Consider the following 25158-nt stretch of genomic DNA (forward strand, 5'->3'; position numbering starts at 1 on the left):
AACTGCAAAAGACGGGTCACATTGACCCAGCTGTCTAATTAGGACGCCTATCATTTGTAATGTAGTTGTTTCAAGTTAAAAATTATTGCATACAGTTCAATGGAGCGTCAGACAGGTTGATGCAAATATTGTGTATTAGGTTGCTTTGGGCAAAACAACGAAAAATGCATCGCATTGACCCAGCATCAGACAGGTTGAGGCAAATATGTTGCCACTAGGTGGTAGCACTTGGAATTCATCTAGCCTGTCTGATATGGTCAATTTCATGAGGATGCCGGTATTAAGTCGACCACTCTGGCCTTTAATTTATTCTGAACCGGGTGGTACCACTCACTGCGTGTACCGAGGCTGGCTGTGTAGTAAACTGTGCTTTGAATTGAAAGCCAAGGTCGTGGAAGTTACACACTCCGTTTATAAATTTAATTTATTTCAGCAACAACCTGGAATGAACAGCAACGGCTTTCTTTGTAGTCACAGCAAACGAAGCCAAGCCCTGTAACAAAACATGCATATGCAAGAGATGCAGCAGTAATTGAGGTACATCATGAATGATGACTAACACCAAAGTTGACTTTATTTACAGGACCACCAACAGGAAGAAAACACACCCACGTCGACTTTATTCACAAGAATGCCCACATGATGCATGACATTTCAAAACAAACAAGCCTCAGACTTGATTAAAATGAAGACTTTTACTCGTGCAGAGAAATGCACCAACATTTTGCAAGATTCTGAGTTCGGTGGCCATTTTAAAGCAGGGTTGCCAAAGACTTATTGATGGCAACAGACACCCTTTGTACACTTGTCGATTGCATCTATGGGTGTCGGGCTACTTGGCTTTTGTCAACAATTTAGAATGCATACAGCTTTTGTTTGTGTAGTTAAAAAAAATAAAAAGCCTGACACTGCATATTTAACAAGACAATTTGGTTTGAGACTAACTTCAGAATTGCCTTATCATTGAGAATGTCTCAAATGATTCCATTTTGTATGTTGTCATTTAACTCTGATTATGCACGATAGACTGCACATGGCAATGTTTAAAATGGACCACTTGAATTCAGTTCACAATTTAATTCAGGTTCAGTGGTACACACACACAATTAAAGTACAAACAGTTCACTTTATGTATTTAAAAAACACAACAATAATAAAACAACAATATTGCAAAATGACGCAGCGCTGAGAAAGAAAGGCCTCATGCAGACGGCCAGTGTGCACACCCAGTGAAAAAGTGGAGGGAGGGAGGGAAAGAAAGAAAGAAGGCACAAAAGGAAAAACAGTCATACTCTCCTTAAATGCTGGCTGGGCGCTTTGCTCTCGCCGCATCCGCACCCGTCCGTCTGTCTGTCTGTCTGTCTGTCGCTCATCACGGGCGAAGGTCTGCCGATGGTCTGGTTCCTCTCCCGGCCGGTATTCGACGTTTGGACTCATCCTCCTCCTCGCGCAACTGCAAAAGGAAAAACGGCATTCAGTTGCATGCCGTTCATTTCTGTGGACATACTCATGACCTATCAAAGCTTGCTGCTATTTTAAGCTCACTTTATTGTGTATGCATAGATTCATGTTTTTGTTTTAACGTGTTCATGCTCTTTTTCTGTCTGTTCCTATCTGAAGCATTCAATGCTTATAATTTCCTTAATTGTTGTAATGTAATTCTTGTATGAAAGGTGCTATACAAATAAAGCTGATCATTATCACCCTCTGGGCTTGCGCTCCGGTCCGTCTCTGTGCAGGCACTCGTCCCATCCGCTACCTCGGCAATCCTGAAAGGCAGATATATTGTGGTGGTTTTGGCAAGAGGAACATTTCCACTAGCGACCTTGACTAAGGTAAGTTTGAATCAGGTAACTAGCGCACGCACGGGCTGGCGCACGTCTCATACGGCCCTCCTGCATTGGAGCGATCCGGGTTATGAAATGTTTAACCCCTTACAAAAAAGGGAGGGAGGGAGGGAGGGAGACAGCAAGGGGAGATAAGAGGCTTTGGTGCGCACTTAAGCGCAACCGGCCAGTTCCCCCTGAGGAGAGCTGGCTTGGCCCCTAGAGGGGGGGGGGGAAAAAGGAAAACGTGACGTCACGGAGAACGTCACGGAGAATCTCCTTGTCCTCGACACCGTCGACGACACTGGGACCCAGGCAGGCAGACATTATACCCTGGTATTCCACAAAGGGCAAGGTATAGCCACGTTCCACCCTGAGTGCACCAGGCCATGCAGGTACTGCCGGGCGCATTGGAGAAAGAGAGCGAAAGAGAGAGAGAGGGAGGGGAGGGAGGGGGTGTCTACTTTGCCAATTCGTATCTACAGGGTCACAGCAACCCAAATGCTCGTGCGTGCTACTAATTACCCTATTCAAACAGACAGGGGTAGGGAAAGCACAAAAGAAAAAACAAAGTCATACTCCCCCGAAACGCTGGCTGCATCTGCACCCATCAGTCTGCTCCGGCCGGTGTTGGACTCGTCTTCCGCCTCGCACAAGTGCAAAAAGACAAACAGCACTCAGTCGCATGCGCTTCGCTTCTGTCGGCGTACTCATTACCTCGCCTCTGGTCTCACGGTCCGGTCCAGTCCCTCTGGGTGCAGGCTAGCGCTCGTCCCATCCGCTGGCCCCCCCGGCAACCTTGAAAGGCAGACAAATACGGACATCAAATTAAAACCAACAAGTGTGTACATATTTGATTGCCATGTCACCACCACTGGCCAGCCTTGGCCAGTCATGCATCAGGCTCCTCTTCATCACTTGGCGACTGCTTGCTTTGGGAGATTCTTTCCTTTGCACCCCGCTCACGGGTCTGGTGGCCTCCGTCCACCGGCCCTTTGTTTCGTGCAGCTTCTCTTCCACCTTGCAAGACACAAGCACAAAAGTTTCGCTGCGCCATCGCTTGCGCATGCCGTCGCTTGCGCATGTCGCTTGCGCATGCCGTCGCTTGCGCATGTCGCTTGCGCATGCCGTCGCTTGCGCATGTCGCTTGCGCATGCCGTCGCTTGCGCATGTCGCTTGCGCATGCCGTCGCTTGCGCATGCCGTCGCTTGCGCATGCCGTCGCTTGCGCAGTCGCTGCGCTTTTGGCACTCAATCAGGGCTGCACGACATGTTGGAAAATCGGTGACATGGCAGTATTGGGCCAGACCACTGCATTGAACAAATTCTGGGATGGAGATGAACTATTTGATCGCAATGAGATCAGTTAGGTCAGTTAACTTTATCTTGCATCAATGACTTGTCATCTTCTAAACTCATTACAAATAGTTAGGCAACAAAACCTGTTTCATTTGCCACATGAAGAAAAAAAACTAATCTTTGCTTTCTTAAAGTGCATGTCAATAACCTAGACCACCATATGGCAGTTTTCCAATACACGTGCAGCCCGACACACGTCACCATTGGTGTCCAAATGGCAGCCTCGGGCCAACTTTATCAACACACCGCACGAATGAACACAACACCGCTTTGTAGCAGTAGCACAAAATATGAATGGCAAAATTCCATGATTGATTTGTGTCAGAGAATTCTCATTTTGTTTCAGTATGCAGCCCTCAAACAGACATTTGGACACCGCTGATGTGAATTAGAAAAAATAAATCCATTTCACATGCGCAGGTCGACGCCTCCAGGGAAGCGGGTCTCCCTCAGAACTTGGCTACTTCAGAGTGATGCCACAGCGGTCCATCCACCTCTGATCAGATCGTGTCGCGTCCCGGTCGCCATCCGCAGAAACAGAAACAAATGTCAGAAACTCAAAGAGCACCCCAAGTTACTGGACACTTGCTTACTTGATCACAGCGGCTAGCTACTCTTGGTTACCGTCGCTGGGACGGATCGGGCCGTGCGCCCCCCCCCCTTTTGCGTCCGGCCTGCAAAAGGCAGAACATGCAATGAGTTGGGCGCTGCTCGCATCATTATGTCTTCCTCGTGGACCGGCTCGCTCCAACGCCGCCCTCTACACCTAGAGAACAAAGGACGCACAGTGGTACGTTAGGCTTAGATCAAGCACGACAGTAGTAGGTTAGAAAAAGACAAAATGTGACTGGCTCGCTCCAACACCTAGGGGAGAACAAAGACCGCAAGTACCACAGTGGTAGGTTAGGGTTAGATTAAGTGCAACAGTGGTAGGCTAGAAACAGACAAAATGTCAAGTCAAATTGCAAAACTGGACATCCGGGATCGGCTCGCTCCAACGCCACCCTACACCTGGGGGGGGAGAACAAAGAACGCAGCAAGTACAACAGTGGCAGGTTAGAAAAAGACACAAAATGGTACAAGTCGCATGGCAAAATTGGACATTCGGCTCCACGTCAAAGTTTCGTTTGGTGTCCATCCACGTAACCACGTCCTCCCCCAAGTGAGCCGTCAATGGCAACCAAGCACAAGACAACGCTGGACCCAGACAAGCCACAAGCACAGCACACCTCTTAAGCAACACCAACCATCAGAGCCCTAAACACTGTCCACACCTGCAACCTTTCCGTCGTGCACCCATAACCAAAGGCAACCACACTGCCCCCTCCTGGGCACATGATCTGCACCCATAACCAAAGGCAACCACACTGCCCCCTCCTGGGCACATGATCCGCACACGTCGACTTTTGCAGCGCATTGCTTGATTCTTGACTTGATATGGCATTGGTCCTTTGGATAGGCCATTGGTCCTTTGGATAGGCCATTGGTCCTTTGGATAGACCATTGGTCCTTTGGATAGGCCATTGCGCCTTTGGATATGGTATTATACTTTTCCTCTTCCCATTCGGCTTCTCTTGCAGCCTGCAAAAACACAGCCAGCCATTAATTGTGTGCTGGGAAGCTAAATCTCGACAGACAGCCATTAATTGTGTGTTGGGAAGCTGAAACTTTACTTTTTCACCTGATTTAGGACTCCTCTTCCTCAGTGTCCTCAACATCACTGAAATGGCTCCTCAAGAGCCTCCTGCTTGCTTTGTATAGAAGGATGCTGGCTGGGCGGCCTGTTTGAGTGCTACAAAAGAAACATTGAGTAGTGTGCCAATGGCATGATATTTTTTGCAACAATTGTACATACTAAGTAGTTTTACATTTGAAAAAATATATAATTATCATATTGTAGTAAGTCAGGATAATTGATCAGAATTATATTTAATATTTTAATTTTATACATACCAAGTAGACTTTTACATTTGAAAAAATATATCATTATATTCTAGTCAATTATGATCGTTTATCAGGATTATAATTTCTATTTTAATTTTATCATCCAACTCACCTCACATTGGACGGATGATCCAGGTTTGCGGCGTCCAAAACGGGAGAAAATAAACCGCGCAAATGTTTGTTGCGTAACCGAACGAGGGCGGGCGCCATCTTTGAATAGATTTGGTCTGATTTGGACATGTCTAAATTGCCAGCGGCCTACAATTTACCTCCAGGCCCACCGTCGCGGTGGACGTGACGTGTCCGAGTCACGAGAGCAGACAATCCTGCAACAAACAAAATATAAATGGCGTGTGAGAAAAGGCAACAAACCGCACATTTTGGGGCCTATTTGAAAACTCTCCAGTTAACTTCGACGCCTACAGTCGCAGTGTGAAAATCCTCCAACAAACACGCATGGCGTCCGTCGTGGGAGACGGCGAGAAACGACAAACATTTGCTCCCTTACCTGAGAAAATGACACGCATTCGGTGGCATCTGCATTTGAGAGCTCGCCTTGAGCGCGAAAATCCTGCAACAAACAGGGCAGGGCGTCCGTCGTGGAAAACGCCAGGAGACGACAAACATTTGCCAGCATGCTAGCTTACCCGAGAAACCGCCCGCCGCCGCCGCCGCCGCCACGCGCGCGCGCTCGGTGCCACTTGCATTTGATAACTCCACTTGAGCACACCTGTCTTCAATTCAGCTAAAGACCTGACGTCACATCCGTCAATTCAAATCTTACTCGCCTGCTCGTCCAATGGCGCGTCGCACACTCGCGTACCACGTGACAGGCCACTTCATCAGGGAAAAATCATGGTCAAAGTGCAACACCCGCCCTCACCCCCACCTCGTGATTGGCTGGTTTCTTTGTGACGTCACTAATGGACACTTCATGAGGAACAATGCCATATTCAGGTGTACCTAATAGCAGGCCACTTCCTGATCGGCTGCTTTGTTTGTGACGTCACTCTTAGACACTTCATTAGGTACGCCATAACTGTCCACACCTAATCACAACTTGTCATGGTGACTACTGTGGAAAGGGTTGCTTCGCTGACTCATTAACCTGTGGCTCCAGCCAAGTCATGCCTCTCCTGAGTAGAAAATAGTTTATATAGTGGTTTCAAGAGACCGTTTTAATGACAGGCTTTTTAAAAGTCACCTTGCACACCTCCATTGGGTCATAGTTGCCCATTCTTCCTTGCAGACTTACACAAGTTCAATCTAATTGTTGTTGTTACTTGCTGTGAATAAAAATAAACAACAATAATAAAGTGAAATAATCAAGAACTCCATTATGTCGGTTTCAATTTTTGTACTTCTTTTAATTATCCTACAACAGTTGCAATGCAAGCGTACATATTTTGCATTTTAATCTCAAACCTTTGCTTGGTATCTATTCTTGGCATAGAAACATGGCTTCGGTGTGGTGGGCAGAGTCAGTTCCAATCTGGTCCGGTCCGACCTGCAGATTTGTTCTCACCAAGCCATGTGTGACTGACTGGTGGGCAAAAGTTCTCAGCGCCTTCTGGTGGTGCTGGCACCGCTGCTACAGTTGCGGCTCAGCTGGGGGAAGCGGACGGCGGGCGTCCGGGAGGTGGGGCCGTACAGGCCCAGGTTTCGGGCCGCCGCCGACTTCTTGGGTAGCTTGACGCACGGGAAGGGCGAGAAGACTTGCGGCTTCGTCACGGACGGCGAGGTTGGCAGGTGCGATCGAGACGAGGAGGCGATGGAGGAGAGGGACGGCGTGGACAGGAAGCGTGTCTGGTATAAGCCTTGAATGGGGGTGGAGGAAGCGGCGAGGTGGGCGGAGCTAGGCGGCGGCGTGGAAGGCGGCGTGGGCGAGGATGACGGCTCAGCAGACGTAAACGTGGAAACCGGAGAAGGAGATGGACTCAGAGTGGAAGGTGGTGAAAAGGGGAGGCCGCTGTCACTGGGAGGCGGCGCTACGGCGGAGGAATGTCCATTGGTCCAACTTGACGAGCCCTTTGGAGCAACTGAAGAAGCCGGAGGAGCGGGCGCGCTTTTTTCCAAAGTCGTATCTTGAAGGTTTTCGTCCAGATGCACGGAGCCCAGTTGCGCCTCCAGCTCTTCCACCTGTGTGGAAACGTTCTCTGCGGAGGAGCTGCTCCCCTGAACAACGCCATCGGCGATCCCACCTTCCGATTTGCCCTCCTCTTCATCCAGCCGCTGACATTCTCCCAAGCCCGGCTCAGCTGGGGTCCGGGTCGCGTTCCTGCGCCGAGCTGGTTGGGGAGACCCCGCGCTTCCTCCGCAGCCTGACGACACGCTGCCGTCGGAGAGACGAGAGTCGCGGCGGCGCCGCCTGGCCGGAGAGCCCCTAGCCACTGTTGAGGAGACCCTGCCGGACGGCGAGGAAGCGCCGCGGGGCTTGCGACCCACAAGCAGATGATTGATGACGCCGCTGGAAGGCTTGAGCTGGGACGCCAGAACGCGGGTGGCGGGACACTTGTCTGCGGGGATGTTAGACCAACGTTAGTAAGTAAGCACTCACAAAACTTTGGGCGTCAAATCCCCCCCTCCCTCGCCACCTGTGCGAATACAGAGCTGCGTGGCCTGCTGCTGCTGCCGCCTCTTGATGCGAGCGTACTGCTTCTTGAGCGCGTAGATGTCAGTGCTCATTCGCTCCAGCATCATGCTGTTGATGGCCGCCTGGTGGTCCGCCCTGGCTCCTCCCCCCACCGCGCCCGGACTCAGCTCGGCTATGTCGGCTCGCTGGTCTGGGCGCAAACGGTCGGCGGGCGTCACGCGAGCTTGTCCGAGCGTTGGCGAGTGTCCGAGCGGTCTGACCTTTGAGGTGCTTGTGGTATCGCTGAATCTCCGGCGCCAGCAGCCCCCCCAGCGGCCCCAAACAGCCGAGCGCCGACATCACCGCGTCTTGGTCATCTGCTTCCACCGTCTCGTCGTCGCTCTCCTGACCGCTGGCGAGGGCAGCGCGCGCAAGCCGTCAGCGCGGCGTCAACGTTTGGCTTACTCCGGCGGCCCCTCCCCTCTGCCTCACCTTGCGTTGGGCTTGACTGAGGTCGGGAAGGGCGTGATGTTGTATGTGTACTTCTCCCGGAGCTCGGCCAGGTGAGGGAATGGAAAGGGCGCCATCCCGTAGACCTCCTGAAAGACATTGTGGACTCGTTTGTCAACGTACTTGCAGCTTTTTTTTTTATTTTATTTTATTTTTTTTACCTGTATGAGGTCAGGAGGGTCGACGAGGTTGCGGTCCAGCATCTCCTCGGTCAGACGACCCATGGTGCTGTAGAACTCGTCGGCCGTCTGGCAATACAAAATCCTCCTGCGCAATGCGAGAATGCAATTTGGAAATTGTGTTGCAGCACTCAAAAGCGGGCGGGCGGCGAGCAGAGGCTGCCCTCACTCTCCGAGTCTCTCCCAGATGGCGAGGGCGACGCGGAAGAGCACCTCGGAGCCCTCGAAAAACACCGAGTCCCAGATCTTGAGCACGGTGGGCGCCGGCAGGCACGTGGCGAACATGGTGAGGAACCACTGCATGGTGAACACGTTGGTCAGCGGCGGCTCGTAGCTGCCTGGCCGAGACCACGTCAGTTGGAATATTTTGGCGCGCCACACAACATGGGAAGCCACGTGCGGCGACGTCATACCTCCGGCCTCCTTATTGGCCGCTTTCTGGAGGCGGTGCAGGTGTTGGGAAAGGCGGGGAAGCTTAACGCGCAGCAGGTCACGGAACACCGCCATGTCCACTGACGGAGATGATACGGGGGGTCACGTGATGCGCGTGCTCTGACGGCAATCGAAAGTCCGTACCTGACAGAGCGCGGAGGTTGTTGGCAAAGTAGCTCTCGGGCAGCACTTTGTCAATCAGGTAGATCATGACCTGCGGACGACATCATCATCGTGATCATGAGCGTGTGGCGAGACGTGGTCGCCGTCAAGGTCACCTTTAGCGCGTCGCTCTCGTCGCCCTGCGTGACCACCAGGATGAGCGCGGCCAGCACGTTGAAGCCTTGGCAGTAGCCCACCGCCTTGTTCCAGCGGGCGTACGCCAACAGAACCCGCTTCAGGACCACCCTGTCCTGCTCTCCCTCCTGGCCGCAGTACGAACTGCAGCCCGTCCTGTGCAGGTCCTGGGAAGCGACGGGCGCAGACGCTCACGTAACGGGCGAGGACATGAGCCCGTCGCCGCTGCACTCACCTTGACGATCTGGATGCCCAGCGAATCGTCGTCCGGGTTGCTGCGCTCGTTGAAGGCGAATCGGAGCGTCTTGTCCCAGTCGATGGAGATGCTGTGGAGGTACTGGTCGGCCAGCGTCAGCCACACCTACGCCACGCCGGCGCAATGGTGAGTCACGTGGTCGGACGGCGATGCCTGTGAGTGACTCACCCGCTTCCTCCATTCTTTAGGGATGCCGGTCGGAAGTCTGGCCACAGCTTTCAGGGCGTCGTACCACTGAAGAAGAAATTTTTTGAAAAGAAATATTAGTAAACGAGCAATATTTCACACATTTGAAGGTTTGTTGAATTTGTCTGTTTTCTGAAATCATTAAACAAATATATTTGGACCTGCTGGAATCCATTCTTCCCAACAGAAGGTTCAATGGTGAACTTCAGCCTTGTGTCCACTCCTGCCGACAAAAAGTAAGCACAGGTTTAAAAAAAAAAACTTTACACTAGTAAAAACAGTCATTCCATTGTTGAGCTAAACTATATTTTATTATATATATATATATTTTTTTTATTTTACTGCTGATGTCCTGCTTGCGCACGCGCAGTAAGCAGTGTCGCTGTCCTTTGCGTCGCGGTGCTAAAAACTCTTCTTGACATGTAAACCACACCCGAATGCAGTCCACTAGTATTCAAATAGGCGGAAGTGGAACAGTAGCTGGGTTTTGAATCCATAAGTGGGACAAAACCTGCTTGCTTGGCCTCGTCCGGTTCGTCCTCGATATTGTCCGCCATTGCACCTTTTATTCCCCGAGCTGTTTTTTTTCCCCCTGCCGCTTGCTCGCAGCTTTTGTAGAGGATTAACTAACGGCAAATCCACGCCCACTTCGGTTGTCAATCACGCGGAGATTAACAATCACTCAGCGGCCATTAAATTAGGTACACATTTCCACACGCACTAGAAAGATATCTCATCTGGAATGAGATGAACGATTTCCGCCCCAGCAGCACCGTTTAGCTCCTCTTTAAAATTGTCTGCATGCAATTTAATTATTATTATTTGTTGTTTTTAATAATTCTGTACAGGTGCATCCATGCTTGGTTTGGGTGACGTTTCGCTTTAGATAATGGTCGTCCGGTCGCGCACGTCACCTGGCTCGAGCGTGCAGAGCAACCTGGGTGCGCTCCTGGAGATGCCGTTGCGCTTCCTCAGCACGCTGCTGATGATGCTAGCGACCCCGCCCGACGCTTGCTGCAGCTGCTGTTGCTGCTGCCGGCGCTGCCGTTGCCGGCCGGCGGCCGCTCGAGGCCTCCTGCTGGCCAGCGATGAGGCGGAGGCGCCGCCGAGGCGCTCCTGCCGCATGCTGAGCCCTGAACAAGTCCGACGTGCAGTCAGCTCATGATGGCGACTCGTCCGCAAAAATATTTTGGGTAATCACCAAATGTCCGTTTTGGAACCGTATAAAAAGGCTTCTAATGAAGAGGGCTACCGCTGCGGATGATGCCCAACACTTCTTCCTCCTCACCCCCCCCCCTTTTTTTTTACGTCATCAGGAGGCGGTGCAAAAATGCAGGAGGATGCACCACCAGGGTGCGCTCATTTGTTTAAGATGAACTCTGCCAAGCTGCTGTCAGGTCAGACTGTCAATTTCAAAACGTTTCTTACGTCGTTTTTTGGAAACGGCCTGAAGGCAAGCAGTGATGATGTCGTAGTTCTTGTGCAGTTTGTGCACCAGTCGGTCTCGGCGTCTCAGCTGGCGAATCAGCTTGGCCGACTGGACACTCGTGCGGTATTTGACCTCCTGGATGATGGCACGGAGCTCCTCGGGGGCTTTTGGGGTGGGGGGAAGAGCAAAGAAAACGCTTACAGTACTGCCCATATTTTAGTCCCTGGGCCAGCAGGGGGCAGCACAGAATCAGTTTGCCATGTCATGTGACGAGAATGATGCGGGTGTGACAGATCAGGAAGTCCAAAATTGGGTGTTGACACTCAGCATTGTTTTAACTTGACCGGGGTCACATGACGGGTCACCAGGCAACGCCCCCCCCACACACACACGCACAAGAATGTCCACTGTCAACATGCTCATTAGCGTTTAGTCCCGTCTTGAATGTTTTTTCACCCCACTACCAGGAATGTTTGGCCACTTGAATCAGAATGGAGACATGAAGAGCAGGTAAATAAAGATTTGTATTTACCGGGCTAGCACCCCCTGCTGGTGTGTTATTTGTCGCTCAAGTTAGCAATGGGCTTATTTTCTGGCACACGCGACAGTGCAAATGAATCACAATGACACATTTTTTGTATTAGTTTAACTAATACCCAACTTGAGTTAAAAAAAAAAAAACAGGTTACATTAAATAACTCATGCAACGCCGTTTCTCTGTGAATGTGATCTAAAGAGGGATCTTAACTTGTGCGCAAGTCACCGACTCTTGTCGCTCACCTTTGCGGGACAAATAGTTGACTTGATGCCTCCTGGTGTGTTTCTCCTGGAGCTCCTGCAGGAATCCGGATCCGGTGTTGCAGCGGCCCAGGAAGGCATCCGGCCCGGACGCCTCCGTGGAGCTGTCCCAGCTGTCCAAGTTTCTCCTACCGCTGTACGTGTCGTACAGCTCCACGAGCAGGCAGTCCACGATGGACGTCCTCGGGGTGGTCGCGTCGGGGTCGCTGTTGTCGGCCCCAGCAGGGTCTGGCGGCGAGGGTGACGTTGGAGGCGGGGAACCACTGCGGGAGCCGCCAGACGAGCCAGCCGGACCGATCCACCGCTGGAAGCCAGAGAAGTCGTCCGAGCTAACCAAACTGTCGCATATGTCAACTCCCAAAAGTTGCACCTCGGACGCCATGGTTGAAGTTGCACGGGAAGTTGGACGAGCGACTTTGTGCACGCACAATTTGGAAGTTTTGCTTAAGTTGTAGGCTCGCGCATCGCTCCGTGCAAACTTTTCACACTTCCTTCCTCAAGCCACGCAATTGGCCGGCCCACATTCGGGCCAACGAACTCTGCCAAAGTTCGGCTGGTGCGACAGGTGCGACAGCTTTGATCGACCAATCAGAGTGCAGCTCCTAGAGACATGAAAGCGACCAATCAGAGGCCAGATCCCAAAAGTGCAAAAGCGACCGTTCCAGTTTGTTCCTTGCGGCCACGTTGACATTTCTTCCAATTCTTGGTGCATGGGCGTAGGTTTATATTGGGACGAAAGGGAAACATCACAACCAATATTTGGGGAATTCAAAATAGTCCCTACAAATATTTACAATTTTATTTTAATCCAGCAATGTATGAAAATTAAATTGTTTGTTGAAATATATATCTACATTTATGTTTTAAAATGAGTTATACTTATCAAAAAAACAAAAAAAAAACCAGCCATGAGGTGTACCTAATAACAGGCTACTTCTTTAGTTTGGAACTGTAGAAAAAAAAAATAGTCTCCACTCTCAGTCATGGTTGTACAAGTCATATTTTATTCCATGTGTGCTTTACAGGGTTATAAATAATGGCATAAAATTACAAAAATCAGCGTGCTGGAAGCTCCAAGCCTATATACATGAATGTCACTCCAAATACATTACCTATAGAATCATCTAGCACGTGTCTTCCTTTTTATCTTTGTTTAGCTTTTGTTTCCATTGCCACAAACGCTCGGTCCATCTTTTACATTACAGCTATCAACAATGAGTTGGCAAAATATTTATGTACATTTCATAGCCTTGGATCTTATACGTACAGTAGTAGAACACAGTCCAGAGAGGTGGGACGGAGGTCTGCACATTCACGCTTCCTTTTGGGTGTTTGTTTTTTTAAAGGAGGAGGGGGGCGGCCATCAATCTCAAACGCGTAGAAAAATAATGTGACATGATAAGAATTGCACAAGATCATCAGGGTGTTTTTTTTTTAATACTCTCATACTGTATTAAACATCATAGCAGAAGAATTAGTCCAAATAATAAGTAAAAAAAAAAAATTACACATGCCCACAAGTCCATCTCCATGGTAACCTTCCCCTCAAAAAAAAAAAAAGTTGGAGCAGATCATTCAGTCCCCCGTTTTATGTGTGTGCGCGCGCGCTGGTCCGGACATAGCAGTCAAGCTTAAACGCGGAACAGAGAGGGGGCGGGGTGGGGGGTTTCGAGGGAGTCCATATTTGTAGTCCTTTGTAAAGAGCGTGCGTGTTACGCCTGACAAGGTCCGTGTGTTTATGGCTGGCTACATTCTTTGATTTCCACAGTAAAAGACATGAGCGTCCGCCACTGCCCTGCAAAATGAGATGACATCACTTATCGGGAGAGCCCTCGCCATCACCCCCCCCCCCAGCAAAATGGCGCCGACATGCGTCTCACGAGCCACATGCTTTAGAAAGACACCTCAGTAAACCAGCAAGTCATTTGATGCAACAAAAGGAACAGAAAAGACAACAAAACCAAAAGCGCTCCTCCACTTGCTGCCGTCGCTATGACAACGGCCTCCCGGGCACCTGTCAATCAAGTTCTCAGGGGGCGGGACGCTCGGACAATAAAGTAGAACGCAGAAAGAAAGGAATAAAAGATGTGAGGAAATGACTGACCCACACACAGGAAGTGGGGAGGAAATGACGCTGCCCCCTAGAGGTGGAAACACAAGTGCACCCCAAACGCTGTCATGCAGGTGGCCTAAAGGAGGAAGGACTGGCGGGATGCTTTTTTTTTTTTTCTTTGCTTTTGGCTCCCTCTGCCCGAAAACTGCAACCCCGCCCCCTCCGACCACGCCCGCCCTCGGAAAGGAGTGCACAAGGCGACGTTAAAAAATAGTGGTCTCGTACTTGGTGTTGACTCCTCTCTTGGCCTCCTGAGCCGGCTCCACTATCCACGGCACGTTGGCGTGGCCCTTCTGCTCCATGGACGCCTGCTCCATCTAAACACACACACATGAAAATGAACACACACCGTGGCGAGGACCAACTTTCTGCAACAATCCCCGCTGGCCGACGTCCACACGACTGTCGGGTGAAATGGAAGCAAAGGCCGCAAGCGCAGTCCAGCCAATCGTTCGTTTTGGTGGGCTGCTTCGATGTAAACATGATGAAGAGGAGGAGGAGGAGGAGGAATGGGAGGAGGGGGGGGGGTGAGAGTCACTAGAGTCTAATCTCCACACGCTGCTGCAAACTCACAACACACACACACACACACAATCTTGTTAGCGGATTAGCAACACACACACACCCACATTATCGGGGCGGTCCACAGTACGAGCTCAGCCCGAGCCACGACTTACAGATGCGGCGTCAGCGTCCGGAGCGCACACACCCACAAAACCAAGCGTGCACACGCGGGCTTAAGGAAAGGAAAAGTGAGGAGGACCTGCGACTGAGCGAGATGGAAGAATCGGGAGGGAGGAAGAGGAGGAGGGTGGAGAGGAGGCCGGTGGGGGGTGTAAATGTGGCCCAGTGACCAGCGGCCCGAGGGCGACATGATGACCTGCACAGGGGGCATACAGAGTTCGCATAGAGGTCAAAGGCCGAGCCGGAGGAGATGTGCCTGAGGACGCCGACAGGCAGCCATGGCAAGGAGGGTCCTTGGAGATGGAGAGCCACGCATGGCAATTAAGGCTTGATGACAGGTAACCGTGGCGCAGTCAGCAAACACACACACACACACACACGCAGATGGAGCGGAGCGAGCTCATCGATGAGGCCGGCTGGCGAGCGGCGCCGGCGGGCTGCTTACGGATTTGCGGATGTTGAGGCCGCGCGGCTTGGGCACGGGCTTGCCGGGCTTGCTGTCGAAGCTCTCGGGCAGCGTGGACGAGCCGTGGCCGCTCTTGCGCGCCTGCAGCGCCAGCTGGTAGGCCACCTCGAAGGCCTGCCCCAGCGTCAGGATGATCTCGTAGGCCAGGTTCTGAAAAGAGGCGGGATCGAAATTCAACCCAATGTATCATTTGCATACGAGGGGAAAGAAAATAGACGCGCACCACATCGAAGGCGGTGAAGACGTGGCAGTAGTGGTGGCTGGACTTGAGGTCTTTGGTGATGTAGGCGAAGGTGGACAGGTCCTCGGGATCCTGAGCGGCGCACGAGATGTTGCGGATCTCGTGCTCGGCGATGACGTTCTGCCGACAAACGCGCCCCCGAGTCGTTATTATCATTCTGCCTTTGTCTCCGGCGAGACGCAAAACAAACGGCATTTATTATTCAGCGCGTATTTGGTGCGGCGTTCTGCTGCGCAAGCTCATGTCCTGCGGCGATGACAACAAGAAGATGTCGCAGGAGAGGAGACTCATTAGAGAGAAAGATTCCAAAATGGAGGATGCTTGCTTTCATTGGCTTCCGTTTGGATTGGCTACAGACATACTACTTCTAAAAAGTACAATTGAATTTAAATTGGAAAATAAATGAAAATGAATTGAGAACATTTAAAACCTCTGTGGACAATAGAAATAAAATCAAATTTTCAGCCGGCACATTACCTTATTGGTGGCGTCGATGAACTTGACTCCCTTGTAGGACACGGAGAGGATGATGGTGGGCACCTTCTTCATCTGCTCCGTCGACTTCTTGGAGAGCGAGACAAGCGAAAATAAATCACTTGAGGCGAGGGAGAAGCTTTCTCCTCGGCGGCGCGCGAGTATCGGCCACGCGTACCCTCATCTTGGCGCAGGCGTCGTGCGTCGACTCGGTGCCCCTCAGCTCCTTCACCAGCATGGAGCCCAGGTACTGCACGCACAAAGCTCACAGGTCAAAAATCCCATCACTGTCAAAGTGAGGACGAACCCGACGTGCGACTCACGTAAGCTTCGTAGTCGCACGACTGGAAGATGAGCTTCTCGGGGTGGTGCTGCCAGTACTGAACGGGCGTGGACGAGGTGGCCTCGTTTGGCGGCCGCAACGTGATGGGCTCGCACCACTCGCCCGCCTGCCAACGACAGCCAATCAGATGTCGGTGGGGAAGGGAGGGGTGATAGACACGAGCGGCGTTTATCAGTCACTCACCACGCTGACTTGGGCCATCTGCCGCTCCAGTTTGGATCTCGGCACGTCGTCGAAGTAGTTGTCGTTGCTGCGCTGTCGCCGCCGCGCGTCCGCCTGCATGATGAGGTGCTGCACGTCCAAGGAGCCGCCCGGGACCCCTGCCGCCGCGTACGCCGCTGGGCCCACCGCCGGGCTGAGCTGGGGGGGAGTGTGGTTGCCGCCGGGCTCCTGCGCACAAAGCCGGCAGGCGCTCGGGTCGGGTCGGAGGCTTCCGGCGGGACGTCCGCGCACTCACCCGGAGGGAGACGGCCCGCGGGGGCTTCTGGGGCGTGTCCTCGTGGAGCCGGTCCCCCAACGAGGCTAAGATTCGTTTGCGGTGCCCGATCAGACTAATCTTCAGAACCTGAACGGAGACAATCACAATACATTTTATGATCATGATTCATTACAGCTTATTTAAATTGTCAGATGACTCATTTTGTTTATATGTATTTATTTATCGGAACGCTAATTCGGGACATTTCTCCAAATTCCTACTTTGTCTCTGCAATGCAAGATAAACATTCCGAGGGTCTCGTAGCTCGAAGGGCGGCTTGACGCAAATCTAAATGAAAAGCCTCCCACAGTTGGACTTGCGTAACGGCGTGGAAGCGCTAACGGCTAACCTTGCCGCACTCTGACGTCGGGTTGTCATTTCTGGCGCTTAATGAATGAATCATCAGATGGAGCAACGTTCTGCCGCCCCGCCATCAAATGCACACTGTGATGTTGCTGTTTTGGTCCTGATTACACACACAAACGGGCACACACTTGGACGCCAATGAAAGGCTGCATTGTTCCCGTGTCCACCACGCGTCCTCTGACTGTGCCAGTTACCACTTTTTTTTTTTTTACCCCTGAAAAAAAAGAGCAGCGGGTACCCGGCGGCCTTCGACGGGGACGTTTGCACCTTGGCGCAGCAGCCTCTCTGAGCGATGTGTGGCCGTTGCGGTAATTAGCTTCAATGTGAGGCCTTGCCGCCAGCGTAATGATTCTCCCAAAAGGTCTGAGTCACACATGCACACACACACACACACGCTTCATTAGCATTGCAGTCTGATCTAAAAACTTTGTGTCCAATTATCGTTATGGCTTTATTAAATAAGAAGGACTTCAAACTAAAAATGTCTTTTCAGCTAGGGCTTCTTGACACTTTTTTTTGGTGGGTCTACTCATGATGAACATGACTACCAAATTTGTGCTTGATTCGTAATCATAACGCTTCGCGTACGCAGCAGCAGTCATAAGAACATCATCTACTTGAAGTACAGCAGACCTCAAGCTGAAGTTCACCCGTTGCCATGGCAACACAGCACCGCATCAGGCAGACACACACACACGCAGCTACATTTCAAGGAAGAGGCGGAAGACGAGTTCGTTACCACCGAGTGGACCGAGGAGCCCACGGCGAGCCAACGCTGCGTAGCGGCGCCGTTCGCATCTAAATGAGCGGTCGCCGCCATGTCATCGCCCGACGTCATCCCGCACGGGCGCCGCTGTCCACTCTTGATGTCGTTAGCGAGCACATTTTCCGTCTCCGGTTTGCCAGCTGCCGCGCTAATCTCGTTAGCGCTGCCGTTAGCGCAGATGGGAGCGGCTTTGATTAACGGATTAAGGCGGCGCAAATAAAGCCAGCTCAGAGAGAGGCTGTCGACGAGCCCGAATGCCAAAGACACAAATTAATTGGAAAAACTCTCCAAACATCGCAGCAGATCACGGCCGAGTGAAAGTCGCGTCCAAATTAGCTTCATCCTTTTGGCCTTGATCCACTTTGACGAGTCTCCACCCTTGAAGAATGGGAAGTCGTGACCTCACTGAGATCGTCCATCGACTCCTACGGAATCGATGGCGGTGGGTCAGAGAATCACAGGCGTCAGGTTACCTCAGAGGGACTCTTGAGTGGAGATCCTATTGATCCACGCTAGTCTCAGCGCCAGCAGAACCGCAAATGAGACTTGTCTCAAATAATACTCAAAGTGACATATTCTTTATCCTCTGCGGGGAACCTTTTATTGTGCCATTGCTGCTGCCGACTACATGATTTAATTTAAAATCCTGTTTAGCTGCTTTCTTATTTTACTCGCCTTCAAACCTGAGACCACACACACACACACCGCCAGCACTTGGCTAGTGTGCGGAATGGATCATTAGTATCGACTGGCCCGTAAATCACACACATACACACACACCGTTTATCTACACCACACGTTTGGGATGGGGGGGGGGTGGTCTACTACTGGACGGTAACGGCCAACTGGCTGCTTGGCAACCGGGACGAGCCACCGAGAAGGGTTGGGGGGAGGTTGCAATGTGTTGGAAGTGATAAAACAGTACAGTAGCCAATGGAGCGGCTGGGCGAGGGCGTGCGGCCAATGGCGGAGCGGCGTGAAGAAGCCCGCCTACACGGAGACAGATGCATCTCCATTAATAGCAGGAGGAGTGGAACTAGACTGTGCGAGTGTGTGCGTTAAATGCTGCAGGATCAACTTGAAAATGAGATCCCCTCACACACACAAACACACGCGAGGATGAGAGTTGATGCTATTTTCTGGGTTACTAAAATACTTCAGAGGGGAAAGATGATGCGTGTTCCATAATGCAAAGCATCGGCAGCAGCGTGAGCACGCAGAGGCGTCAAAGTCTAAATTGGGGAGCAACAAATACAAAATATAAATAAATAAACACAGATAGCATACGTCCGTAGATTAAAAATGTAAATAAATATGAACTGGATAGTTTTGCGCGCCTAAAGATAGACGATGGCAAAAAGGCGAGCCGAGGCGTCGCGGGCCCTCCGGTGTTGCTTATTCCGGACCTCACGCAAATGGGTCACACGCCAAGAACGCCACGCTGCTCACGTCAACATGATTTATGCTCTCCAAGTTGCTGTGGCGTCGTAGCGTCGAAATATTTTTTGCGCTAAATGCGGATGCTTCAGATTTCCTTCCGCCTTGGATTCTGTTGAGCGCTTTCACCGACCAAAATGTTTGGGATATATTTGGGGGTCGACCGAACAGAAGCCAAAGGTCACGATAAAGTGGGCTAGCTTGACTAGTGGCAGCGATGCTAACACTAGAAAGACACAAATCTGGCTTTTGGTGCAGAAGGAAGCGCTGGATTGGTTTGCAGCCGTCACAGCACTTATTCCGCTCACGGTCGTATTTATCGAATCACGAGTGGCTCCGAGACCTTTGAAAAAGGCCTCTGAGAGAAGATGATGTAACCACTCTTGTTTGATTTGCTGAATTATTAAAAGTTTGGACAGCGTGATCAATTTGAGACGTTTGAACAAAGGAGATGTGAGGATCTCGGCCGACAGCGACGCTGCACACTTTTTTGTGGTTTGCCGTGATTGTTTTTTTTTGTCAAGTGAATTCTGGCCACTTTTGGAACAGAACCATGCTCGCCTTTTCGGAAGCGTACCGCTGCTTTTTGGTACCCTGACAGATGAATATAATTTTTTGGTTGCTGCTGCTGCTGCAGTGAAAAGTTTGACAAGCGTTCGTCAAAGTTGACACAAGGACTCTTGTTTTACACCTGGAGTTGCGAACCCGTCCGTCAAAACAAACACATGTGGCCAGGAGTGCGAGCCGTGTTCGGACACACCGAGCTCCTTCTCTGGACCCCCCCCCCCTCCCCTACCCACTACTCGCCGTCTTTACACACGCTCAATATCATCAGTCACGATAAGGACGCGGCAGACAAACGTATCAGCGCTCACCTTCCCGGACGTCAAGACGCGTTCCCGACAGGTTAGTCCTCTTACACTTTTCTTCTGCTTATCGCCGTTGCCTCTCCCTTTCGTTCGGCAGCTCTTCTTCTTCTTAGCTTGCGGCAGCTCGCCTGCATGTCTCTGCCTGATCTCTCTCTCTCTCCTCCCCCCCTTCTCCCTCCCTCCCTCCCTCTCTGCACCCTCCTCCTGCTCTCCATCTCGTCACTATGGCGACGCGGGCCGGGCGCTCGTATGGCGTCCGTCGGCTTACTACGACGCAACGTGATTCACGATCGGATCGTAGCAGGGGGAAAAAAAAAAAGGGGGGGGATCAATGCGGCAGGTTGATTGAAGGGTGGAAAGCGCGCGCCTCGAAGGAGGTAAAAAAGAAAAAAAAAAGGATGTTTGAGTCACTGCAAGTGACGCTCATTCCTTCTTTTAATGAACGTGCGTCACCTAAGGAAGTTGCGAAACTAATCCAGAGTAAAAACGATTGCCGGGAACTTAAGAGGAAATCATAACATTATATTTTTAATATATGCAAAGTTATATTGATTCGACATATAACTGATGATACGGGATCAATCTGAGGGGAGGTCCGTCTTTTACAAAATGAGAGTCGGGGGTTTGATGGCAGCCCGACGGGGTAGCGTCGGGTCGGGTTTGATCCCGCCATGTATATTTAAGGGCCGGAACCATCTGGCAGCGGGACGCCGCGCAATCTGTCCGCTTGGAGTCCGGACAGAAAAGGTGATAAGCGCACACACGCTGTTCACCGTCGCTGGCACCGGGCCACCCGGAGTCGTGTAGGTACACACGCGCGCTTACTTCAATGAACCGCTATCATATCACCGTGGCCCGCGTCGCTATGGCAACCAGCAGTCGCCATGGCAACAGGCTAGCGAGGAAGACTGTCCTGGCTTCACTTGGACACGTATTTTGCACACGCATGCATTTTTGTCCAAAAAAGTGTGCCGGGGAATGCGTCGGACAAGTCGGGCCCTGTTGGTTACGCACACGCACGCACACAAATAGACACACGCAGCAGAACAGGCCTTCACACGCCAAGCGGCAGAAGAATCCGACGGCAAACAAACTGGGATGGCTGTTGCCAACTGCATTCCACTTCAAAATAAAAGCCCTGCACTTATTTTGAAAGGGGATGTTCAAGAAACGTCCACAAGGTGGTGCTGCTCACTTATCAGTCTGCCACATTTGGAGTGGAGGTGGCTAAAAATGGCAATTTGGTGCATACTAGACTGATGTGTTGCTTCTTACAACATACACACGAAATGTCAAAGTACTATAAAAATAAATGAAATGACCTTGAATGAGTATGACAACTCTTCACTCCACAATAAAAACAAATGTCAGTCTCCTGAGCGCTTAAAAGACATGTGACAGTCGAGCAGTGCCATCTTGTGGACGTTTCTATAACGCAACCGCATTTGACTTGTACCCCCTCTAGTAGCATTTGACGGCACTGCACCTGTACAGTATTTTATCCTGCAGTATTACATAAAAGCACGAGCTGACATTACATTTTGGATTTATATGTCTTTGTATTATATATATATAGCTATATCTATATCTATCTAGTAGACACGTGTATATCTATTTATGTTGCAGACTCCTATGACGTGCCTCAGACTTATGTAATTCCACGCTCGGCCTTGACGTATATGAAGAGTGTCAGCATGTTTTCGCGCTCCCTGCGTGTCACATATGCATCCCACAGATGCGGCGCGTGTGCGCGCACACACACCGCAGCACGTAGGCGGCATCCCTGACGCTGCGAAGCATCTTGCGGCCCACATGCTTATATAACAAGGCTCTCTGCGCCTCCTCCAGCTGATCACTTCATCAGCGCTGCCTCGCCGCAACGCACATTCCAGAAGCAAAGGGATGCGGCTGACCGTTTGACTTGAGTGCAGAGTTTTGGGTTAGACTCACGTTGATGAGCTCGATCTCCCAGATCTTCTTGACCAGCTCCATGGACGTGTAGCCGTTGACCAAGAAGGACTTGGTGTAGTCGCCCAGCTCCAGCGACTCCAGCCACTCGGCCACCGACGTCGGGTTGTTGCCATCGTATCCGATTGGTCTCACCTGCCATGACAGAGACTGTGAGATAGGAAGTGCTGACACAAGTAAAGTACTGCTGCAAAATCTGCTTATCTCAAACTATTAGACTTGTCTTAAAGCCAAAAGTAAGACCATCAAACTTGGGCGGCTTCAGGACTCACCCTGGGTAGGAGCCGAATGGCCTGCAGGAGGCGCTGTCTGTGGGCCGAGTTGAGGATGCCGATTTCCAGCAGGTCCTGGTCCTCCACCACGTTGCTGCCCTGTGCCACCAAATACACAGAAGTGTTAGCGTGCTTCGCTTCACAGTGAGCAAACATTTTGCACTTGATGCCAATTTAAAGCTTTCCTCCACTTTAAAAGCACTCGGCGTGAGGACGAGCACGCCGCCGGAGCTTCGTTATGAGGCTCGGCGCTCGTTGATAGCCTCCAAAACTCACAAATTGTGTTAGCAAAAGTGTTTTGTCACATGACTCATTGCCAGTTCTTTGCTAACAGTACTTGGATATGACAAAGGCTCTTCCTATTGTCTTTGTGAGGCCGAGCGCCAGTGCCAACTATTGGCTGGCGTCCTACTGGGAATAGCAAACTTGTGCCAAAGCGTATCACAACCACATCATAATGCTAACGTACAATGGTTGACGATTAAGATCTACGCGGCAGTGTTGACACTTTCAGCCTACTCCAATAAATTTGACTTATTACAGCTGACTGTTTACGGACAAATTCAGAAGCAATTATATTAGTGCCGCACTGAGAAGCAGAGAGGAGTTGAGTTTTCATTCATTTCAATAGGGAAAGAAGAATTGGGTGTGATGTTATTAAGCCGGTAAATCCAGTAGCCTGCCCCCTGGTGGCTGCACAAGGAATGCAAAGGCAATGGTCTGGCATGATTCCCGCAATTACTCTTTGTTCTAGTTTATTCATTAGAATGCATAGTGATGTAGAAGATGAATTTACGGGGGCATGGGGGGTGTCTTTGGCGGGCTACTTTAGTATGCAACGGGCGTAGCACTTCATCAATCTCACGAGTCGTTTCCCCACTCGCACCGCCGAGCCCGGTCGTCATCGTCACAATACTTGACAAATTAAAATTCCTGCTCGGTGGCGGAGGGTCGAGACCTGAATGGAGATGGATGGCTTCAATGTGCAGTTAGAAGATCAAGATAGCCATCGGCATTTGGAATATTACGTCCACATGACACCGATGATCACGTCCTTAACTCATTCCGATTTAAGCGTTTGTGTTTCGCCTTTACCTAATCACAAATTGGTGGTGAGCTTCCATCGGAAAATATTGCCCGTGTTATGTCCTCGAAGGACTGGTGAAGGTTAGCGGACACACCCGTGCTAATTAGCAGCCGTGGCTAATGATAAATAGTTGCTAGGCGACGCTTTTAACCGGCACTGTGATGAGAACTGAAGATGTATTTAAACTAGAAGAGCATTTTGGGATGTATCTTCTTTGACACCAATTGATATTTGGGCTTTGGCACCATCCTGGGGCAATGCATATTTTGAGCGCCACCTAGTGACCAAAATGACGACCCGACTGCCGCAACCCGCCGTTGGGGGACATCCCAACATCGATGAGAACGTTGAGGACAACAACAGTGTCCTCATGCACACTGGCCACGTGCGAGGACTTCCTGCAGTTGCCACGGGAACAAGATTCGCTTCTCTCCTTTCAAAAAAGGACTAATTCATTTATTTCCATGTGTGCTAATTGGATTTAAGAGGAGATCAATTCGAGTAAATAGCAATTTGGTATGTCGCTCAGAGGTAGCAGCGTCTCTGGTCCTGCGTCATGGTCGTCGAGCATCTGTAGGCAACAGGTGCTTTTCTACCGTGTGCCATGTTTATTCATTTCCAGGGGCTGCGCAAGATACAAAAAAAAAAAAAAAACACGGGCTGCATCGGCGGCGTGGGCTCGTCGCGCGTGGGAGGCGCAAAGAGGAAATCCGACAACTTGCAGAGATGATCCTACATACGTACGCAAGACGGGGCCAGACGTCACTCACCATGAACTGCACGTTGTCGAAGCCGTTGGCCAGCAGGTGGTTCTCGTACTGGACCAGGCCGATGGAGTCCAGCCACTGGCCCACCGACTGCAGCGGGCATCGTGGACCTATGAGGGGGTGCAGGGGCAGACGCTTGAGAAGCGAGTAGCCGTCCACGCGGTAGCAGCGGCAGTCCGGCTGGGACAGCTGGCACTGCCACATCATGTTGTGGCGGGCAAAGTGGCTGTCAAAAGAGCCAGCCATGACAAAAGGAAGGGGAGGGGGGGAGTGGGGGCTAGGGTAGAAACATGCCAAAGGTGAGGGAGGGGGAGGGAGGGACGGGGGGTCAGCACAGAAAGGTTCTGATGTTGGATGGAGGGAGCCGTAGAGGGGTTAGGGACGAGGACAGAAGTTGTATCCAGAAAAGAGCGCTCGTCCTGGGTGTAAAATCCTGCCGGGCTGGCTGGAGGAGGATGGAGGTAGTGATCCGAAAGAGGCGAGAGGTGTCCGTGTGTGTTTGGAGCAGCTGCTCGCTCGCTCAGCTGTTGCGCTCCCTTGCCTGCATGCGTGCGATCGTGTGTGTGTGTGTGAGTGTGTGTGTTTGCAAAAAAGAGAGAGAGCAAAAGATGGAGCTGTGCACTGGAGACTCTCTTCATGGAGGACTCCCACGTTCATCTGTATGCTTCTGCTCTCGCTCCTCTCTCTCTCTCTCTCTCCTCCCTCCCTCACCCTCTTCCGCCACTGCGCTGCCTCTGCGCATGGTAGCCATCGCAACATCTCCGAGCGTCTTTGTCTCCAAGCCCAGCCAACCCACTTCCACGTAGACAAAAGTGCCACGGGTATTGTGTGTGTGTGTGTGTGTGTGTGTGTGTGTGTGTGTGTGTGTGTGTGTGTGTGTGTGTCAGGGAGCGGGGGAGTGGAGGGTTCTGGAAGGGGGGGGTGCAGGTTGGGTTGGTAACCATGGTAAATGAAGCATTTGGATTGACACGAGAAGGAAGTGTGTGTGTGTTGGGGGGGGGGTGATGAGAAGACATTTAAAAATACATATTGTCGTCGTC

General features: G+C 51.2%; 2 protein-coding genes and 1 long non-coding RNA gene across 12 annotated transcripts in view; 1 reads left to right on the forward strand and 2 right to left on the reverse strand.

Annotated features, from left to right (window-relative positions):
• Window positions 1-549: 549 nt before the first annotated feature.
• On the reverse strand, window positions 550-12169 carry tbc1d30 (TBC1 domain family, member 30). 3 transcript variants are annotated; one of them, XM_049760734.2, is made up of 20 exons: window positions 11770-12169; window positions 10989-11153; window positions 9722-9783; window positions 9543-9608; window positions 9354-9479; window positions 9100-9285; window positions 8966-9035; window positions 8803-8901; window positions 8559-8727; window positions 8372-8477; window positions 8193-8299; window positions 7982-8112; window positions 7723-7911; window positions 5776-7644; window positions 5637-5699; window positions 5398-5454; window positions 2544-3858; window positions 2406-2473; window positions 1705-1769; window positions 550-1453 (listed from the first exon to the last, which is right to left on the reverse strand). In XM_049760734.2, the coding sequence occupies exons 1-14, from the start codon at window positions 12167-12169 to the stop codon at window positions 6689-6691; spliced, it is 2832 nt and encodes a 943-aa protein (XP_049616691.1). In that variant the 3' UTR covers window positions 550-1453; window positions 1705-1769; window positions 2406-2473; window positions 2544-3858; window positions 5398-5454; window positions 5637-5699; window positions 5776-6688. The 3 variants fall into 3 exon arrangements, with proteins under 3 accessions (XP_049616691.1, XP_049616692.1, XP_049616693.1); XM_049760735.2 differs by lacking the exons at window positions 550-1453; window positions 1705-1769; window positions 2406-2473; ... (3 more) ...; window positions 10989-11153; window positions 11770-12169 and adding an exon at window positions 10475-10831 and having other exon boundaries at window positions 6466-7644; XM_049760736.2 differs by lacking the exons at window positions 550-1453; window positions 1705-1769; window positions 2406-2473; ... (3 more) ...; window positions 10989-11153; window positions 11770-12169 and adding an exon at window positions 10072-10413 and having other exon boundaries at window positions 6466-7644.
• Window positions 11152-12914, forward strand: LOC125992138 (uncharacterized). The gene is made up of 2 exons (XR_007489536.2): window positions 11152-11499; window positions 11822-12914. It is a non-coding gene; the product is annotated as an uncharacterized lncRNA (long non-coding RNA).
• Window positions 12769-25158, reverse strand: part of anks1b (ankyrin repeat and sterile alpha motif domain containing 1B) — a 34722-nt gene continuing 22332 nt past the window's right edge. For 4 of the 8 annotated variants that reach the window (XM_068649584.1, XM_049760729.2, XM_049760730.2 and 1 more), the window contains 11 exons: window positions 24122-24228; window positions 22265-22363; window positions 21975-22127; window positions 16566-16673; window positions 16292-16498; window positions 16089-16214; window positions 15944-16015; window positions 15769-15855; window positions 15274-15411; window positions 15030-15200; window positions 14224-14780 (listed from right to left, as the gene is read on the reverse strand). In XM_068649584.1, coding sequence (XP_068505685.1) covers window positions 14574-14780; window positions 15030-15200; window positions 15274-15411; window positions 15769-15855; window positions 15944-16015; window positions 16089-16214; window positions 16292-16498; window positions 16566-16673; window positions 21975-22127; window positions 22265-22363; window positions 24122-24228 — 1475 coding nt within the window. In that variant the 3' untranslated portion in view covers window positions 14224-14573. The other 4 variants (XM_049760725.1, XM_049760728.1, XM_049760727.1 and 1 more) reach the window with 4 other exon arrangements.

Source organism: Syngnathus scovelli, chromosome 22, assembly GCF_024217435.2.
Source record: "Syngnathus scovelli strain Florida chromosome 22, RoL_Ssco_1.2, whole genome shotgun sequence".
In the NCBI taxonomy this organism is placed as follows: domain Eukaryota; kingdom Metazoa; phylum Chordata; class Actinopteri; order Syngnathiformes; family Syngnathidae; genus Syngnathus; species Syngnathus scovelli.